Genomic DNA, 18,071 nt, shown 5'->3' with positions numbered 1-18,071 from the left:
CCCCAGAATCCTTCTCAGCCCTCCCTATCCACCCTCATCTACACTCCTAACCCATTCCGGGTCCAAAATTCCCCTTCCCCCCCCCCCAGCTGGGTGATGATTCAGCGATGGGGGAGAAAGATACAGCTGAGGGCACCAAAATCTCTTCCTCTGCATCCTTAGGGGGGTTTGGGGAAGGAGAAAGATACAGCTAAGGGCACCAAAATCTCTTCCTCTGCATCCTTTGAGGAGGTTTGGGGGAGGGAAAGGGAGAAAGATACAACTGAGGGCACCAAAATCTCTTCCTCTGCATCCTTTGAGGGGGTCTGGGGGAGGGAGAGGGAGAAAGATACAACTGAGGGCACCAAAATCTCTTCCTCTGCATCCTTAGGGGGGTTTGGGAGAGGGGAGGGAGAAAGATACAGCTGAGGGCACCAAAATCTCTTCCTCTGCATCCTTCGAGGGGGTTTAAGCTTCTTTTTTTTCCCTTTCCCACCTCCTTTTATAGGCTGCAGATGATAAAATTTCACAGTCAGAGCAGGGGAAAAAAAAAAAGCCCAAACCCAACAACCTCATTTCCATTTTCTTCTGCAGCTTCCAAACGATGAAGGTTTTATGGCAAACATCACAGGAGCCTCTTAAAAAGGCAAAAAAAGAAGGGGGGGGGGGAGGGAAGAGGAGCGAGAGAAGTCCTCAACAATTGGTTTCTACCCCCTAAAAGGGAAATAAAAGTGGGGCTGGAAGCATCCCTACCCCCTCACACTGACATAAAACCTGGGATTGAGTTAGGGAATGAGCTGATTAACCAGGATCTGGAAGGCAGATCCAGGAGCAGAAGGTGCTGGCAGGGATGCTGAGCAAGGAGGAGTTTGCAGCTGCAGCCTTTGGTGGTGCTGGACATGAGGAACTGTTTGACTGAGTGGAGTGCTGGAGGGTGGAGAGGGAGAGGAGGACAAAAGGGAAGGGCTTTGAGTTGCCCCAAGGGGGAGGTTTAGGTTGGGCAGGAGGAATAATTTCTGCCCCTTGAGGGTTGTCAGAGCCTGGCCTGGGGCTGCTCAGGATGGAGTCTCTGACCCTGGAGGGCCTGAGATGTGCTGAGGGTCATGGTTTGGTGCTGCCCTGGCAAGGGTTGGACTCTGTGAGCCTGAAGATCTCTTCCAACCAGCACAGCTCCATGGCTCTTTTGGTGCTTTGGCTCCAGGACCCAGTGCTGCAGGCCAGAAAATGCTCTGGACCAAGGTGAGGACCTGGGGCAGGCAGGAGGGCAGCAGAGAGGAGAGCAGAGAGGCAGGAGGCAGCCCAGGAGCACATCCCCAGGCCGAGGTGTCACTGCTCTCCATGCAGCCTCTCCTGCTCCTTAGTTAAGCTCAGAGCCTTCCAATGCCTTTTTCTGGAGCAGCTACCCTCAGAAATCAGCTTTTTTGTTTTGGGGGGGTGAGGTACCCAGAGAGGGACTTGAGTGGTTAACCACCTAGTGCCAGGGGCTGGCTGACTGGATAGGGCTGGGGGATAGGGTGGGCTGGATGAGCTTGGAGCTCTCTTCAGCCTGGTTAATTCTATGACTCCATGACCCCATGACTCTATGACCCTAGCATTCTATGACTCCATGGCTCCATGCCTCTATGACTCCATGACCCTATGACTCCATGACCCTATGTCTCTATGATTCCATGACTCCATGACTCTATGGCTCTATGACTCTATGACTATGATTCTAGGACTCCATGGCTCTACAACTCCATGATTCCACAACTCTATGACTTCATGACTCTATATGGCTCTATGACTCTACCACTCCATGACTGCATGACTCTATGGCTCCATGACTCTAGGACTATGACTCTATGACTCCATGGCTCTATATGGCTCTATGACTCTACCACTCCATGATTCCATGACTCTATGACTCCATAACTCTCTATGGCTCTATGACTCTACAACTCCATGAGATTCCATGACTCTATGTGGCTCTATGACTCTACCACTCCATGGTTCCATGACTCTATACCTCCATGGCTCTATGATTCTGGCACCCACAAAACCTTTTTCTCTCCCCCCCCCTCCCAACAACCCCTGACGCAGCAGCCCCTCCACCCCTTCTCCTTACCCCAGCCAACATTCCCCACTTCAAGACCCCCCAGACCCCCCCCAAAACTCCTCCACACTGCCCTCCCCAACCCCATCCCTATCCAAGCTCCTTTGGCACTCTTCCTTCTGCAGCCTCTTTCTTCCCCTGCCCTGCTTTAATTTACAGCTCCTTTTTTGCACCGCTGCAAAACCTCTCCCAACCCCAACTCCTTTTCCACCACCTCCTCCTCCTCCTCTTCCCTCAAATCAGCCTTTTATTGGTGAGATGTTTGCTCTCAGGGGGCAATTTGAGGCCTTTTTAATGTTTTCCCTTGTTTTAAGCCAGCAAATAAAACAAATGATTGGAGGCAAAGCAGCTGCTGCAAGCAGCGAGGAAGAGCCACGGAGCTGCTGCTGCTCCGCTGGCGTCGTTAAGCAGGTGGTGACTAAAGAGAGGCTGCTGCTGCCTCCCAGAATGGCTGAGGCTGGAAGGGAGCTCAAAGCTCAGCCAGTTCCAACCCAGCCCCTGAAACGGGCAGGGATACTTGCAACTAGAACAGGTGGCTCAAGACCTCATCCAAAGCTGCTCCTTGAACACCTCCAGGGAGGTTGTGGAGCACAGAATCACCCAATGTGATCAAAGATCACATTGGGTGATTCTGTGCTCCACAACCTCCCTGGGCAAAGCTGTGCCAGGGGCTCAGCAGCCTCACTGTCAAGACTCCTAATATCTAGTTTCAATCTCCCCTCTGCCAGTTTAAATCCATTCCTCCCCTTCCTTATTACAAGAGCTTGTCAGTAATGGCTCAAGACCTCATCCAACATGGTCCTTGAACACCTCCAGGGAGGTTGTGGAGCACAGAATCACTCAATGTGACTGAAGAAGCTTTGTTGAGGACCTTCTAGAGCTGAGAGTGAGGACCTCTTGGAGCTGAGAGAGAGGACCTCAAAGCTGAGAGTGAGGACCTCAGAGCTGAGAGTGAGGACCTCTTAGAGTTGAGCAGGGACCTCTTAGAGCTGTGAGGACCTTTCAGAGCTCAGAGTGAGGACTTTTTAGAGCTGAAAGTGAGAACCTTTTAGAGCTGAGTACCTCTTAGACCTGAGAGTGAGGACCTCCTGGAGCTGAGAGTGAGGACCTTTAAGACCTGACAGTAGATTTTGGGCTTCTTTGTGGTTCCATTTGCCCAACACTCCCCAGACCTTTGCTTTAGCTTAAATTCTTCCAGGTGGCATCGACAGAGAAAAGAGGAAGGCAGAAAAAAATCCTCTCCCCCAACTCCCACCCTTGCTGCCCTCCTGCCTGCCTTCCCCCAGACCTTGCCCTGTTCTTTATGCACTGAGAAGCCCCCAGAGTGGCCCTTTTTTTGTGTTCTCTCCTTCCCTTTGTGCAGCAGCAGGGGAAGGCAGCAGCTGTGCAAAGGGTCCCCCCCCCTCCACCCCCCAACCTTCACGGATCTGCTTCCTCCTGCAGCAAAGAGCTGCTTGACACAAACGTGGTTATGGTGGTGGGGGGGTGCAGGAGGGTGTCAGGGTGGATTTTGCTCCTCAGCACAAGAACTGGGTCTGATCCTTCTCCAGCTCCACATCTCCTTCCTCAGCAGTGGAGAGAAATCGATTTGCTGTGAGTTGCTTTTACACCTCACACCCCCCCCCCCCCCGGCCCCAAAGCCAAACTGGCTCCATCCTTCCCACACCTCACATCCCCTCCTGCAGCAAAGAGCAGTGAATCCCTTTATTAGGAGCTCCTCCAGCTCAGCCCAGCACTCAGCTCTCCAAAGGAAGGCTCTGATGCAAAGCAGCACGGAGCAAGGGGAGGAATTTTTTACCCCCCCCTCAAAGCTTAAACCAAGCCCAAAACGCGGCCAGGGCTCTGCCTGCCGCCAGCGGCTTCGCTTTCGACTCATCGAATCGCAACGAAAGGACCTGAACTGCGGCGTGCAGGGTCGGGGGCGGGGGGGGTTTGCCACCCTGCTCTGCAGCAAAGCAGCTGCCGGAGGGGGTTTTCCTCCCCCGCCGGTGCTCCAAGGACAGGGCAGCTCCTGGCTCCCGGGAGCCGCAATCGCTCCCCAGCGCCGCGCCGCAGCCGCACCGGCGGAGATGCCGCAGAGGGCGGAGCGGCTGCCGGCGGCCAACAAAGCCCAAACCAGGAGCTTTGGGAGCGAAGGAAAAAGGGGAGGGGGTGAGGGGATGTGAGCTGCGGGGGGGGGAATTTTAGCTGCTTTAAGCCATCGGCCAGAGCCGGCCCCAGCTGCCTCTTCGGGTCCCTGCAAAGCTCATTTGTGTCTGTCGGGGTTGGGAGAAGCGAAGGGACTCGAGGGAAGGCAAACGGAGATGTGGGAATGAAGGGATGGGGAGGGGGAAATGTGATGGGAATAAAGTGATGGGAATGGGGAAATTAAAGGGGGGGGGGAGAAAAGAAGGGGGGAATGGACAAAATAATGTGGGAAGTGGTAAAAGGCAGGAATTGACCAAAGGTGGGAAGTGATAAAAGGTGGAAATTGATAAAGGAATGTTGGAATTGGCAAATTAATGTGGGAATGGATCAAAAACAATGTGGGAATGGATAAAATAATATGGAAATGGATAAAAGAATGTGGGAATTGGCAAAATAATATGGGAATGGGTAAAAAAGAATGTGGGAATGGATGAAATAATATGGGAATGGATAAAAGAATGTAGGGATTGATAAAATGTGGGAACAGATAAAAGACTGGGAATTGGCAAAAGAATGTGGGAATTGATAGGTGGGAAGTGATAAAAATGTGGGAATAGGTAAAATAATGATGGGATTGGCATAAGAATGTGGGAATTGACAAAAGGTGGGGATTGATAAAAGAGTGTTGGAATAGATGTGGGAATAGATAAAATGTGGGAATTGGCAAAGGAATGTGGGAATTGATAAAGGAATGTGGGAATAGATAATGTTGGAAGTGGCAAAAAGTGGGAATTGATAATGTTGGAATTGATAAAATGGGGAAATAGCTAAAAGAATGTGGGAATTGGCAAAGGAATGTGGGAATGGATAAAAGAATGTGGGAATAGAGAAAATAATGTGGGAATTGGCCAAAGAATGTGGGAATTGATAAAGGAATGTGGGAATAGATAATGTTGGAACTGGCAAAAGGTGGGAATTGATAACATTGGAATTGATAAAACATGGGAATAGGTAAAAGAATGTAGGAATTGATAAAAGAATGTGGGAATAGAGAAAAGAATGTAGGAATTGATAAAAGGTGGGAATAGATAATGTTGGAATTGGCAAAAGGTGGGAATTGATAATGTTGGAATTGATAAAACAGGGAAACAGCTAAAAGAATGTGGGAATTGGCAAAGGAATGTGGGAATGGATAAAATAGGGGAATAGATAATGCTGGAAGTGGGAAAAGGTGGGAATTGATAATGTTGGGATCGATAAAAGGTGGAAACAGCTAAAAGAATGTGGGAACTGGCACGGGAATGTGGGAATTGGCCAAAGGTGGGACCCAAAGCAGGGCTGAGGCTTGCTGCTCGCTGCTCACCCCACGGAGGGGCGAAGGGAAACTTCTCCTTGCCAGCCCAAGCAGCTCCCTCGGCTGCACCTTGGCGGGGGGAAGGAGCCCAGGCCGTGCCCCCCCCCCCCCCGCCCCGCTTTGGCTCTATTGACTTTTCCTGCCCTTCACACACGAAGGTGACAGAAAATTCAACCCGAACCTGAGGTGAGGACACCGCAAAGAGCTTCGGCGCTTGGGGAAGGAGCTGCCTGCCCCCGGCACGAAGGATTCAGCACTCCCTCAGCCACCAGCGGAGAAAGGGACCTCAGGAAGGTGCATCGCTGCAGGGAGGCTTCGAACGACAACAAAGCCCCCCCCCGAAGCCAACAACTTCGTCCTCAAAAGGTGTGGGAACGACTCCAGCAGCCGCGAAAAACCCTGAGCTCAAAAAGAGAGGAGGCAAAAATTCCCTGCCCAGCGCAGTGCCAGCTTAGCCTGCACCCCAAGATCCCTCTCTCGTTTCCTAACCAAGCCTGCTCCTTCCCAAGCCCTCCCGAACCTTTCTCCTTTGCTGTACGAGGGGACCAGGAGCAGCGTTTGCTGAGATCAGCCCAGGTTAAACTCACGGCAGCCACGAACCTCACTCGTGGGCTCAGACCCTGGGCTCGGCAGCTTCTCTGCTGCAGTTCAGCTCAAGCCCAACAAAGCAGCTCGGGGGTGGCTTTCATTCGCAGTTAATAAAAGAGCCCCCGGCTCGATTTACGGCTCCGTGCTGGCAGGCAGACGCCGTTTGCATCGCTGATGGGAAAGCAGGAGCTGGAGGTGAGGAGCTGCCTGGGATCGGTTTGCTCCCAGCTCAAACTCTGCGGTTGTGAAAGTGCCTTAAATCAAAAGGAGAAGGAACCATCGCCCCCTGCCCCATCCCCTCCCTCTCCCTGGCTATTTTTGCAGCCCTGATCACGTTCCTCACCTCCTTCCCTCCCTCCTCACTCTGCTGCAGAAAGGGGAAACCAACCCAGCACCTGGGAAGGAGCAGGACACAGCTCGGGGGGGGGGGGGGGTTGGGGAAGAAACAGCAAAGCCTCAGAAATGTCAATCGCTGCGAATTCGGCAGCGGCTGAGAAGCTCCAAATCTGCCTCTGGGGGCTTCGATGGGGGCACAGCCAAGTGGTGCTGCTGGTGTGGGGTGTGCAAGGAAGGGGTCTGGGATGTGCAGGGGGATGTGAGATGCCCACAGGGTCTGGGATGTGCCTCTGTGACTCTCATTTCTCTGCCTCTGTCACTCTGGTTTCTTTGCTTCTGTGACTCTGATTCTCCTGCCCCCCTGCCCCTCATTCCTCTGCCCTGTTTCCCCTGCCCCCCTGCATCTCCTTCCCCCCCTGCCTCCCTCCCTGCTTCTGCCACATTTTGAGGCATCCTTGGCCACTCTGCAGCCTCAGCAGCAGGTCTCTAAGAGGAGGGAAGGGAAAAGCCTGCAGCTGGTTCTTGAAAGCCAAGCACTTCTTCATGTTAATTGCTGCTGCTGCTGCAGCAGCCTGGATGGCAAAGGCATCCTAAGGAGGGCTCTCTGGAGAACAAACATTCCCCCAGAACAGGAATGCCAAAGGAGCTGCCAAACCCCCCCGAGCCAAAGCCCAGACCTCAACCAGAAACCCTCAACCACGAAAGGCACCACCTGGGGCTGCAGTTCCTGAGAGCAATTCGTGCTGGGAAGCAATCACCACCCCCCCACCCCCACCCCACCCCCCCAGACACACCAAATCTGGGAGGGTTGGAAGGGAACAGAGCTGAACCTGCAGCTCTCAGAGCCCTTCTGCCAGGCAGCTTCTGCCAGGGCACTGCACCAGCCTCACCCACAGCAGACAGCCCTGCCCGGGGGCTCTTCCACCTCTCCCTCAGCCCCTGCCCAGGATGGCTTTGGTGGAAGAGGATGTCCCAGCTTGTGGCTGGCTGTGTGTAGGAGGGAAAAGCTGCTTTGACCTCCCCCCTCAGCCCTTTTTCCAAGAGGAGGGAGAGGAGGGAGAGACAGCAGAGCTTTGCCCACAGACCTGCCCAGGGTTTGCTGCCTTCCCTCCAGCCTCCCAACCTAAAGGGCCTAAGGGGATCCCTGCACCAAACCCAGCAGCCCAAGATCAAGGTGAAGACCTCACAGGTGTCGGCAAGCTCTAGAGAATGGCTTGGAAGGGACCTTGAAGATCATCCAAGTCCCAACCCCCACCTCTGCCATGGGCTGCTGGGTTGGAACTGGATGATCTTCAACCAGCTCAAGTTCCAGAAGCACCTGCAAAAGGGCAGCAGAGAGCAAGGATGTGGCCAGGAAAAGGGACTGGGACTCCTCCAGGGCTAGTTCCACTTTTCCTGGCCATGCTCCAGCACAGGAACTGAGTGCTGCAGCCACCCTGCCTCTGTGGCACTGCAGCAAGCACCCAGGGGTTATTTTTAACCTCAGGGGTGGGAGGAGGAAGAAAGGCAGCAAAAGAGAGGAATTAAACAGCACCCAGAGTGGGGAGGGCTGAAAAAAATCAAGCTCCAAGTAAAGGGACACACAGGCAGAGCTGCTCAGCACCATCCTGCCCTGCAGTGTGAGGCCAGCACACTGCAGCAGTGCTACTGAAGAGGGCAGTGAGGGAGGATTTGGGGTGCTGAGGGAGGATTTGGGGTGCTGAGGGAGGATTTGGGGTGCTGAGGGAGGGAGAAACCTGCACAAAGGAAAGACCTCAACCCCCCCCCCGGCAAGGGTAGCTCCAGGAGCTGTGAATCCACCAGGCTGAGCCTTGGCTACTCTCTGCAGAGCCCTAGGGGGTGGTGCTCAGCACACCAAAAGCTCCCAGCAGGGTAAGACCCCCAGCTCCTAATTAATCCCTAATGGTCCAGAGGGTCCCAATCCCTAATTAGTCCTTAATCAGCGAGAGAGAGATGCAAAAAGCTCATCCTGAGCAGAGAGAAGGGAAGCAAAAAGCTCATCCTGAGCAGCCAGAGAGGGATGCAAAAAGCTCATCCTGAGCAGCCAGAGGGGGATGCAAAAAGCTCATCCTGAGCAGAGAGAGGGGAAGCAAAAAGCTCATCCTGAGCAGCCAGAGAGGGATGCAAAAAGCTCATCCTGAGCAGCCAGAGAGGGATGCAAAAAGCTCATCCTGAGCAGAGAGAGGGGAAGCAAAAAGCTCATCCTGAGCAGCCAGAGGGGGATGCAAAAAGCTCATCCTGAGCAGAGAGAGGGGAAGCAAAAAGCTCATCCTGAGCAGCCAGAGAGGGATGCAAAAAGCTCATCCTGAGCAGAGAGAAGGGAAGCAAAAAGCTCATCCTGAGCAGCCAGAGGGGGATGCAAAAAGCTCATCCTGAGCAGCCAGAGGGGGATGCAAAAAGCTCATCCTGAGCAGCCAGAGGGGGATGCAAAAAGCTCATCCTGAGCAGCAGCCTCAAAACTGGCAGAGGCTCCCACAGCCATTTCCACCCCAGGCAGCAGGATCTGTGCCGGGGTCCAGCGAGTCCCTTTGGCTTCCAGGCTCTACTTTGGGACGAAAGGAATTCAGAGCCTGCGTCCAGAGCCACTGGAAGGGAATTCGGAGCACGCCGCAGAGCCATGCTGCAGTTGACAGCCAGGAGCGCCGAAGCCCACACGTGCCTCAAATGCAAAGCAGGCAGGGGAGGGAGGAGGGAGCTGAAGGCAGAGAGGAAAAGAGCAGGGACAAGGCAAAGGGAACCCAAAAGAGGATTTTCAGCTTCCAGGAAACGTTGCTATTAAATAATATTTAAGTCTTAATTATATTTTAAAGCAGCTATTTTACACCAGCAGCAGAGAGAAAGAGGAGGAGGAGGGGGGGGGGGGGAGGAAGGAGCTCTAGTTAAAGGTCTGTCAACATTTCCATTTCCAAGCTTCATTTCCAGGCCTGGGAGGGGAGAGAGGGGAGAGAGGGAGGGGAGGGGAAGGGGGGGGGTTATAATTTGGCCATAAAAATTCATTCTAGGCTGGAAGTTGGCAGAGAGGATGAGGTGGGGGGTGGGGGTGGGGGGGAATTTGCTGAGCCCAGGAGCTGTATTTTTTATGATCCAATTTGGTTTAAATTGGTTTGGCCATTTTTAAGTTATAGGAGTGGTAAAAAAGGAAAGAGAAGAAGGGGGGGGGGGGGGGGGGGGGAAGGGAGAGAGAAAAAAACCTCCAGCAACGTTTCCTGCTTTCTGATTCCTCCTCCCAGCCTGCAAAATTAGCTTCAGACCCACCCCACGATGAGGTTTATTTTTTGGGGGGGGGGGTTGTGGGGGTGTTTATTTTCCTCTGCCCCTAATTAATTGGCTCCTCCAAGCCCTTAGCTCGGAGGTGGCATCGGTCAGGGCTCGTCCCTGGCAGCTCGCAGAGGGGACAGGGGGGAAAAGAAAAGCAGCTTTGAATTGGGAGCTAAACAATTAAAGCTGCAAGGGACCAGGAACCTTCATCCCCCTCTCCTCTTCCTCTCCTCCCAGCCTTCAGCTGAGAGGTTCCTTGCTAAGAAGCCTTTTTTTGTCCCAGCTCCTGCAGCAGCAAAGGACAAAGCTGCAGCCGCGGAGGCAGCAGGAGCAGGGCAGGAGCTGGGCACCGCAGGAGCTTCTTTCCCCTTCTCCATCATCTCCACCTCCCAAGCAGCTCCAGTTTATGGCTCCTCGAACCACTTGGGTGCAGTAGGGACACGACTGCTACGTGACTCTGCAGCCTAACGACAGGCAGGGGCTCGGCTGTGCCCGAGCAGCACAACAAAGCTCAGGGTTTGTGTCGGTGGCTTTTTGTTTCCTCCCCTCCCTCTCCTCCATCCTCCTTTCGTCCTTAACAGGCAGGAGCTGAGCTGGGAGAAGGTGGGGGGAGGAAGGGAGAGGGGAGAGGAAGCTACCCAAGGAGGGGTTACACTTTGAGGGGTGGCTTGGAGGAGGCTGAGGAAGGAGCTCAGGAATGCTGGGGAAATAATCAAGGCTGAGTGGCAGGAGGATGGGGGCAGGATTGGTGGTCCTGGTCCCCTGCTCTGCCCCAGGGAGGTCACAGCTGGAGCAGCTGGGGCCAGGTTTGGCTTTCCCCAGATCAAAGGAGGCTGAGAAGTAGTGGAGAGAGGGTGGGAAGGTGCTGAGGGGCCTGGAGCAGCTCTGTGAGGAGCAGAGGCTGAGAGCCTGCAGCAGAGCAGCCCCAGAGGGCATCTGAGCAGTGCCCAGCAGGAGCTGGAGGAGCTGTGGGGGGCAAGAGCCTGGGGCCAGGCTCTGCTGAGTGGTGCCCAGGGCCAGGACAAGAGGCACAAAGTGGCACCCAGGAGGAGAAAGTTGTTCGGTGTGAGGCTGCTGGAGGCCTGCAGCAGCTGCCCAGGGAGGCTGTGGAGTCTCCTTCTCTGCAGAGCTTCCAACCTCTGCCCCCAGGCTCTGTGGCCCTGGGCAAGCTGCTGGGTGGTGCCCTGCTGGAGCAGGGTGGGGCTGGCACTGGGTCCCTTCCCACCCCCTCCATACTGAGGCTTGGGAAGTTTTCTGCCTCTTTTAATCCCAACAACTCATCTGGGATGCTCTGAGGACGTTCAGGCAGGGACAGAGCCCAGGCTCAATCCTGGGACTGGGGAAGCTGAACCTTGCCTGGAGCTGGGAGGGAGCTCCAGGTCCAAAGCTGCTGCAGTGGTAAAGCCTCACAGCAAACTGCAGAGAGAGCAGGCAGAGGGAGCTGGAGGTGCTCAGCCTGGGGAGGGAAAGGCTCCAGGGAGGGGAGGGAAAGGCTCCAGGGAGGGGAGGGAAAGGCTCCAGAGGAGAGGAGGGAGGAAAAGGCTCCTGGGTTAGGGGAGGGAGGAAAAGGCTCCCAGGGAGGGGGGGAGGACATCACCCCCAGAGAGGGGATAGACTGAAGCTGCAAGAGGGCAGAACTGAGGCTGGAGCTGAGGCAGAAACTCCTTCCAGTGAGGGTGGGAGGCAGTGGCAGAGGCTGCCTGGGGAGGCTGTGGATTCCCTCTCCCTGGAAGCCTTTGGATGACCTGGGCTGGGGAGAGCTGTCCCTGCTGACGGGAGGGGGGTTGGAAGGAGATGATCTTGAAGGTCCTTCCCAACCTGAGCCATTCTCTGCATCTCTAAATCTCTTTCCTCTCCTGCTTTGGATTCTCCAAGCTCCCAAATCCCCACCTTGAGCTCCAGGCCCCACCATTTGTTGCCTCATATATTAGAGAGCAATAGAGATTGAAGGGATAATGGTGATGGCAGCAGAGTGTCCACAGCAATAAAAGTCCTCCTCAGCTTGCTTAAATGCTGAGGCCTCCATCCCATAAACATTATTTCTATTATATGACAAGATAAGAGGCTCCAATAAACCACCCTGAGAAGGAGGAGGGGGAAAAAAAGGAAGCTCCTGGAAGAGAAAAAACCCAAAGCAGCTCTGGGCTGTCTTGGGGAGGAGATGCTGAGAGAGCAGCAGCAGCTTGGTGGTACCCAGAGGGGAAGGGGAGAAGCTGGGAGAGGAAAGGAAAGGATGGAGGGGGGGGGGGGGGGGATGGAATGAGGAGGGGGTGAGGAGGGGTTGGGGCAGCTGGGAAAAGGAGCAGGATGAGGAGTGGGCTTGGGAGGGATCTGGAGGATCAGCAAGCTCCAAGCCCCCTGCCGTGGGCTGGATGAGCTTCAAGCTTCCAGCAGCTTTGGCTGCTCAGGGCCTGAGCCCAGCTGGGCTTGGACAGCCCCAGGCAGGAGACAGCCCCAGGCTGAGAGGAGAGAGAGGAGAGAGAGGAGAGAGAGGAGAGAGAGGAGAGAAGGAGCACAGAGGGATGGGAGGGACCTCAGAGGTCATCTCCTCCACCCCCCCCAGCACGGGCAGGGACAGCTCTCAGCCAGCCCTGGCTGCTCAGGGCCTCAGCCAAGCTGGGCTTCAGCACCCCCCAGGCAGCCACAGCCTCCCTGGGCAGCCTGGGCCAGGCTCTCAGCACCCTCCCACTCAGCAGCTTCCTCCTCACAGCCACCCCAGGCCTCCTCTCCCTCAGCTCCAGCCCCTGCCCCCTTGGCCTGGCTCCAGACCCCCTCAGGCAAAGTCTCTCTGCAGCCTTCCTGCAGGATCCCTGCAGGGACTGCAAGGCAGCTCCAGGCTCCTGCTGGAGCCTTCTGCTCTGCAGCCTGCACCCCTCCAGCTCCCCCAGCCTGGCCCACAGCAGCTTCAGCCTCCTCTCAGGGAGCTGGGGAGCCCCCCAGGAGCTCTCCCCTCAGCCTCCTCTTCTGCAGCCTCACCACCCCAGCTCCCTCAGCCTTCTTCTCCAGACCCTTCTCCTCCTCCTCCTCCTCCTCCTCCTCCTCCTCCTCCTCCTCCTCCTCCTCCTCCTCCTCACCCTTCTCCTTCTCCTCCTCCAGACCCTTCCCCAGCTCCATTGCCCTTCTCTGGCTCTGCTCCCCTCCCTCAATACCCTCCTGGCAGTCAGGAGCCTATACTTGACCCCAAGATTCCAGCTGTAGCCTCCCCAGTGCCCACTCCAGGGGCAGAACCATCTCCTTCCTCATCCTCAGGGCAGAACCTGCCCTCCAAGCCCTCAGCCAGAGATGTGCCACCTGTCCCCTTGGAGGAGAAATCAGACCAAGAGAGGAATCCCTGCCAGGAGCCCTGCCAGGGGCACATTTAGAAGGCAGCTGTGGCCTGCAGAGAGGTTGCTGGGAAGGGATCAAGTCCAGGAGCCAAAAATAAAGCCCCTTCAGGACCTAGCAACCACAACATGTTTACAGCCCCACTCCCAGCCCCCCCCCGGGCTGTGCTGACACTGGGAGGGGGTGGGGGCACAGAGGGAGACCTGCTGGGCTATTTTGGGCAGCCTCATTCCCCTCTTTCCTCTTCTCACTTCCCTGCAAAGTTTATTTCCCAGCTTCTTCCTCCACCAAGCAGTGGAAAAGGAGGAAGGGGGAAGAGAGGGCAGGGAGGAGAAAGGCTGAAGTTGGAGCCAGCTGCAGCTGAGGGTTCAAAGAAGCAATAGCAGGGGTGGGGAGGAAAAAAATCACCCAGTGGGGGTTGGAGCCTCCTGTCCAAAGCACTTGGGCTGCATTCCCCTTCTCCAGGGTCCTCCCCAGTGCCACATTCCCAGGGGACAGATGCCTGCTTTTAGCTAGAGTGTCCTGTGCCCGAGCTGGCAGTGCCAGCCTGGAGCTCATCCAACAGGAGACTGCTCCACAGGGCAGGAATCTGCAGGGATACAACCAGCAGAGGGTCAGGAAGGAGGGAATGGAAGGGGAAGGGGAAGGGGAAGGGAGAAGAGGAGGAAAAGCTGGAGAAGGGACCTAGGAGAGGCAGGGGGCAGGGTCTGAGCCAAGATGTGTGGAGCCTGAGGAGACCATGGCAGGGAGATGGGAGTTAGGTATCTCCAACCTCCCCTTAGATGACCTCCAACCTCCCCCCCAAGGTCACCTCCAACCCTCCACCAGATGACCTCCAACCTCCCCCCAGACCAGGCAGGTGCCCATGGCAGTGGGCACAGAAGGAGGTCACCTTCAAGGCCCCTTCCAACCCAGCCCACTCCTGGAGGCCAGGACCTGAGGAGCAGCAAACACTTGGAGAGCTCAGCACAGCACCAGCAAGGGTCTGGTGCCCAGCAGCAGTGCCCAGCAAGGTGCCACTGCCTGGCAGCTGCAGCTGAGCAGGTGCAGGCTGCAGAGGGAAGGCAGCAACTGCCCTGGGCAGGCAGAGCAGGAGGAAGCAGGCAGAGAGGCAGGTTGGGTGCAGAGGGGCTGAGAGCAGCCCTGGAGAAGCCTTGGGGCTGCTGGGGGAGGAGAAGCTCCCCAGGAGCTTCCCTGCAGGCCAGAAGGCAGCTGAGGTCTGGGCTGCAGGCAGGGCAGTGTGGGCAGCAGGGCAGGAGAGGGCATTGTGCCCCTTGGCTCTGCTCAGAGCTCAGCTCCAGCCCTGCCCTCAGCTCTGCTGCCCCCAGCACAAGGAGGGCACAGAAGCTGCTGGGGAGGCTCCAGAGGAGGCCACCCAGAGGAGCCAAGGGCTGGAGCAGCTCTGCTGTGGGCCAGGCTGGGGGAGCTGGGGGGGTGCAGGCTGCAGAGCAGAAGGCTCCAGCAGGAGCCTGGAGCTGCCTTGCAGTCCCTGCAGGGATCCTGCAGGAAGGCTGCAGAGAGACTTTGCCTGAGGGGGTCTGGAGCCAGGCCAAGGGGGCAGGGGCTGGAGCTGAGGGAGAGGAGGCCTGGGGTGGCTGTGAGGAGGAAGCTGCTGAGTGGGAGGGTGCTGAGAGCCTGGCCCAGGCTGCCCAGGGAGGCTGTGGCTGCCTGGGGGGTGCTGAAGCCCAGCTTGGCTGAGGCCCTGAGCAGCCAGGGCTGGCTGAGAGCTGTCCCTGCCCCTGCTGGGGGGCAGCAGCAGCTGAGCTGGGCCAGGCTGCCCCTGCCCATGCCAGGGTCTGGAACTGCCTGAGCCTTGTGGTGCCTTCCAGCCCTGACTGATTCTGTGCCCTCCGAGCTCCCTCCCAACCTGAGCCATCCTCTGAGCCAGCAGAGAGCAGCTGAGGCAGAGGCTGTGGTGACTTTCCCAGCTGGGATGGGCAGGAGGGGGCAGGAAGAGTTCACCTCCAGCCTGGCTCCCTCCTGAGTGGCTGCTGTGGTTTGAAGAGGCACTGAAGGACGTTCCAGGAAGGTGTGCAGGAGGTCAGCCTGGATCCCAATGAATCATCCCAGCTCTGAATCACTTCAGATTCTCCCATTTCAATATTAAGATGAAGAATTGGCAGAATTAGCCATAAGCAGCAGGCTGGAACCAGGCAAGAGGAGGCAGCAGGCACCTTTAGATGTCATTGGTGGGAGATTGGGGGAGATTAAATTCCAGGACATTGTTGTTTGCCTTAATTGCTTGTTTGAATCCGATTTGCAGGTTGTCTGATGGAAGTGCTCACATCATTAAGTGCTCAAACACAGCTCATCCATTTCAGAAATGGCCTGCACAATTTCACAGGCAGAGAGGCTCCAGATAAAGAGCAGCCCAGGAGGAGAGGGGGGATGGAAAGGGAAGGGGGGGAGAGGAGGGGGGGAGAAGAGAGGGGGACAGGAAGGGAGAGGAATAAAGGAGAGAAGGGGAAGAGAGGGGACTAGAGAGAGAGAAGGAGAGAGGGGAATAAAGAGCAGGAGAGGAAGAGAGGGGAATGAGAGAGGGAGAGAGGGGAATAAAGAGAGAGGGGAAGAGAGGGGAATAAAGAGAGAGGGGAAGAGAGGGGAATAAAGAGGAGGAGAGGGAGAGGGGAATGAAGAGAGGGAGTGGTATAAAGAGGAGGACAGGAAGAGAGGGGAATAAAGAGGAGGAGAGGAAGAGAGGGGAATGAGAGAGAAGAAGAGAGGGAAATAAAGAGAGAGAGGGGAACAGAGTGGAATAAAGAGAGTGAAAGGAAGAGAGGGGAATAAAGAGGAGGAGAGGGAGAAAAAGGGGAATAAAGAGAGAGAGAAATAAAGAGGAGAGGGAGAGAGAGGGGGAATAAAGAGAGAGAGAGGGAGAGAGGAGAATAAAGACAGAGAGAAGAATAAAGAGGAGGAGAGGAACAGTGAGAGTGGAATGAAAAAAGAGGTGAGGAAAATAGGGGAATAAAAAGGAGAGGAAAAGAGATAAAGAGGAAGAGAAGGAGAGGAAAAGAGATAAAGAGGAAGAGAAGGAGAGGAAAAGAGAGGGGAATAAAGAGGAGAGGAAAAGAGAGAGAGTGGAATAAAAGGGAGGGGGGGGAAAGAGAGGACAAAGGAGAGGAAAAAAGGAAGTTGCCCTTCTGGGGATGCAGAATTGGCCTCAGGTTCAGTTGGAATCCTCAGGGGCACCCCCAGCAGCTTGCCCAGGGGCACAATGCCCAGGGCAGGTTGGCAGCCCTACAGAGGAGACTCCACAGCCCCTCTGGGCAGCTGCTGCAGGCCTCCAGCAGCCTCACACCAAAGAGCTTTCTCCTCCTGGGTGCCACTTTGTGCCCTCTGCCCTTGTCCTGGCCCTGGGCACCACTCAGCAGAGCCTGGCCCCAGCCTCCTGCCTCCCACAGCTCCTTCAGCTCCTGCTGAGCACTGCTCAGATGCCCTCTGGGGCTGCTCTGCTGCAGGCTCTCAGCCTCTGCTCCTCACAGAGCTGCTCCAGGCCCCTCAGCACCTTCAGAGCCTCCTCTGGCCTCCCTGCAGCACTTCTCTGGCCAGAGGACTCCAGCTGAGGTCTCACCAGTAGAGAGGGACAAGAACCTCTCTCGACCTGCTGGCCACACTCCTCTGGGTGCCCCCCAAGTGGCCTCCTCAGCCATGAGGGCACCTTGCTGGCTCATGGAGAAGCTGCTGCCCACCAGCATTCCCAGGCCTTCCTCCATGGAGCTGCTTTCCAGCAGGACCAGAGCAACCTTGAGCTAGTGAGAGGTTGCTGCTGGAGTTTGTTCCTCCCCAGCTGAGCCTCAGGAGGGTTCTCTCCCCAAGCTCCCCAGCATGACCACCTCCAGATGCCCAGATGGATCCGAGGCATCCATCCTGCCAACACAACCCCAACCATCCTCTTCCTCCTCCCTTTCACCTCCTCCTTCCAGCCTCAACTCCTGCCTCCAAACCACACCAACCCTGAGCCAACCTTGCTGGGTCCTCCAGACCTCCACCATGCCCTGGAGCAGGACAAGTTCCACTCCTTTGGAGCTCCAGGAGCTGACTCCTAACTTGGATTTCCAGGCTGCAACCTCTCTGCTCTGATTCATCACCCAAGCAGAGAGCTCTGGAGGCAAAGAGCCCCCCCAAGGGTCCCAAGGAGCCCCCCAGGTCCTACCTGTCCACAGCCTGGGGCACTGCACACGAAGGGTCTATCGTCGCCCATCTTTGGTACAGCTCAGCTCAAGCTGAGGAGAGAAAAAGAGGAGGGGGAGAAAAAAAGGTTAAAGCAGCAAGAAAAAGTCCAAACCTCAGAGCAGAAGCAGCCCTGTGAGGGGCTGGAGTCAAGCAAGGGCAGGAGAGCAGGGATGGAGGTGACTCTGGCAGCCTGGACATCAGCAGGGAGGAGAAAGGGATCCAGGCATAGGCTAAGGGAGGGTCCAAGGTCATGGAATGGGTTGGATTGGAAGGGATCTTGAAGATCATCCAGTTCCAACCCCCCCACCTTGAAGACTGTGTGGGGGTGGGAAGAGTTTTGGACCCCTGGGCTCCCACTGGTGTCCAGCTGGAAGCTCAACACAGCCTTGGTGGCACCAGCTGCAAGAGGGAGATGAAGGTCACCCCTGCAAGGGCCACCCAGGGCTGCAAGGACACTGCCAAGAGGAGGCTGTGGAGGACTCTCAGCATGGGGAGGCCTGGAAGGGACCTCTGCAGCTCACCCAGTGCCAACCTCACCCTGCTCCAGCAGGGCCCCCCCAGCAGCTTGCCCTTGGGCACAATGCCCGGGGGGGGGGTTGGCAGCTCTGCACACAAGGAGACTCCACAGCCTCCCTGGGCAGCCTCCAGCAGCCTCACACCAAAGAGCTTTCTCCTCCTGGGTGCCACTTTGTGCCCTCTGCCCCTTGTCCTGGCCCTGGGCACCACTCAGCAGGGCCTGGCCCCAGCCTCTTGCCCCTCAAACCCTCCAGCTCCTGCTGGGCACTGCTCAGATGCCCTCTGGGGCTGCTCTGCTGCAGGCTCTCAGCCTCTGCTCCT

The 18,071-nt window shown here is 56.3% G+C and overlaps 1 protein-coding gene and 1 long non-coding RNA gene across 4 annotated transcripts in view; one reads left to right on the top strand and one right to left on the bottom strand.

Annotated features, from left to right (window-relative positions):
• Positions 1–17,295, bottom strand: part of LOC135173839 (cyclic AMP-dependent transcription factor ATF-7-like) — a 50,877-nt gene extending 33,582 nt beyond the window's left edge. For 2 of the 3 annotated variants that reach the window (XM_064141036.1, XM_064141037.1), the window contains exon 1: positions 17,215–17,295. In XM_064141036.1, the coding sequence (XP_063997106.1) occupies positions 17,215–17,262 (48 nt within the window). In that variant the 5' untranslated portion in view covers positions 17,263–17,295. The remainder of the gene's footprint in view (positions 1–17,214) is intronic. The other variant, XM_064141038.1, reaches the window with a different exon arrangement.
• LOC135173813 (uncharacterized) lies at positions 3,525–6,279 on the top strand. Its single transcript, XR_010301442.1, has 2 exons — positions 3,525–3,667; positions 5,714–6,279. It is a non-coding gene; the product is annotated as an uncharacterized LOC135173813 (long non-coding RNA).
• Positions 17,296–18,071: the final 776 nt, after the last annotated feature.

This window comes from Pogoniulus pusillus, unplaced genomic scaffold (assembly GCF_015220805.1).
Source record: "Pogoniulus pusillus isolate bPogPus1 unplaced genomic scaffold, bPogPus1.pri S76, whole genome shotgun sequence".
Taxonomy (NCBI): Eukaryota; Metazoa; Chordata; class Aves; order Piciformes; family Lybiidae; genus Pogoniulus; species Pogoniulus pusillus.
This window is presented reverse-complemented; position numbering and strand designations above follow the sequence as displayed.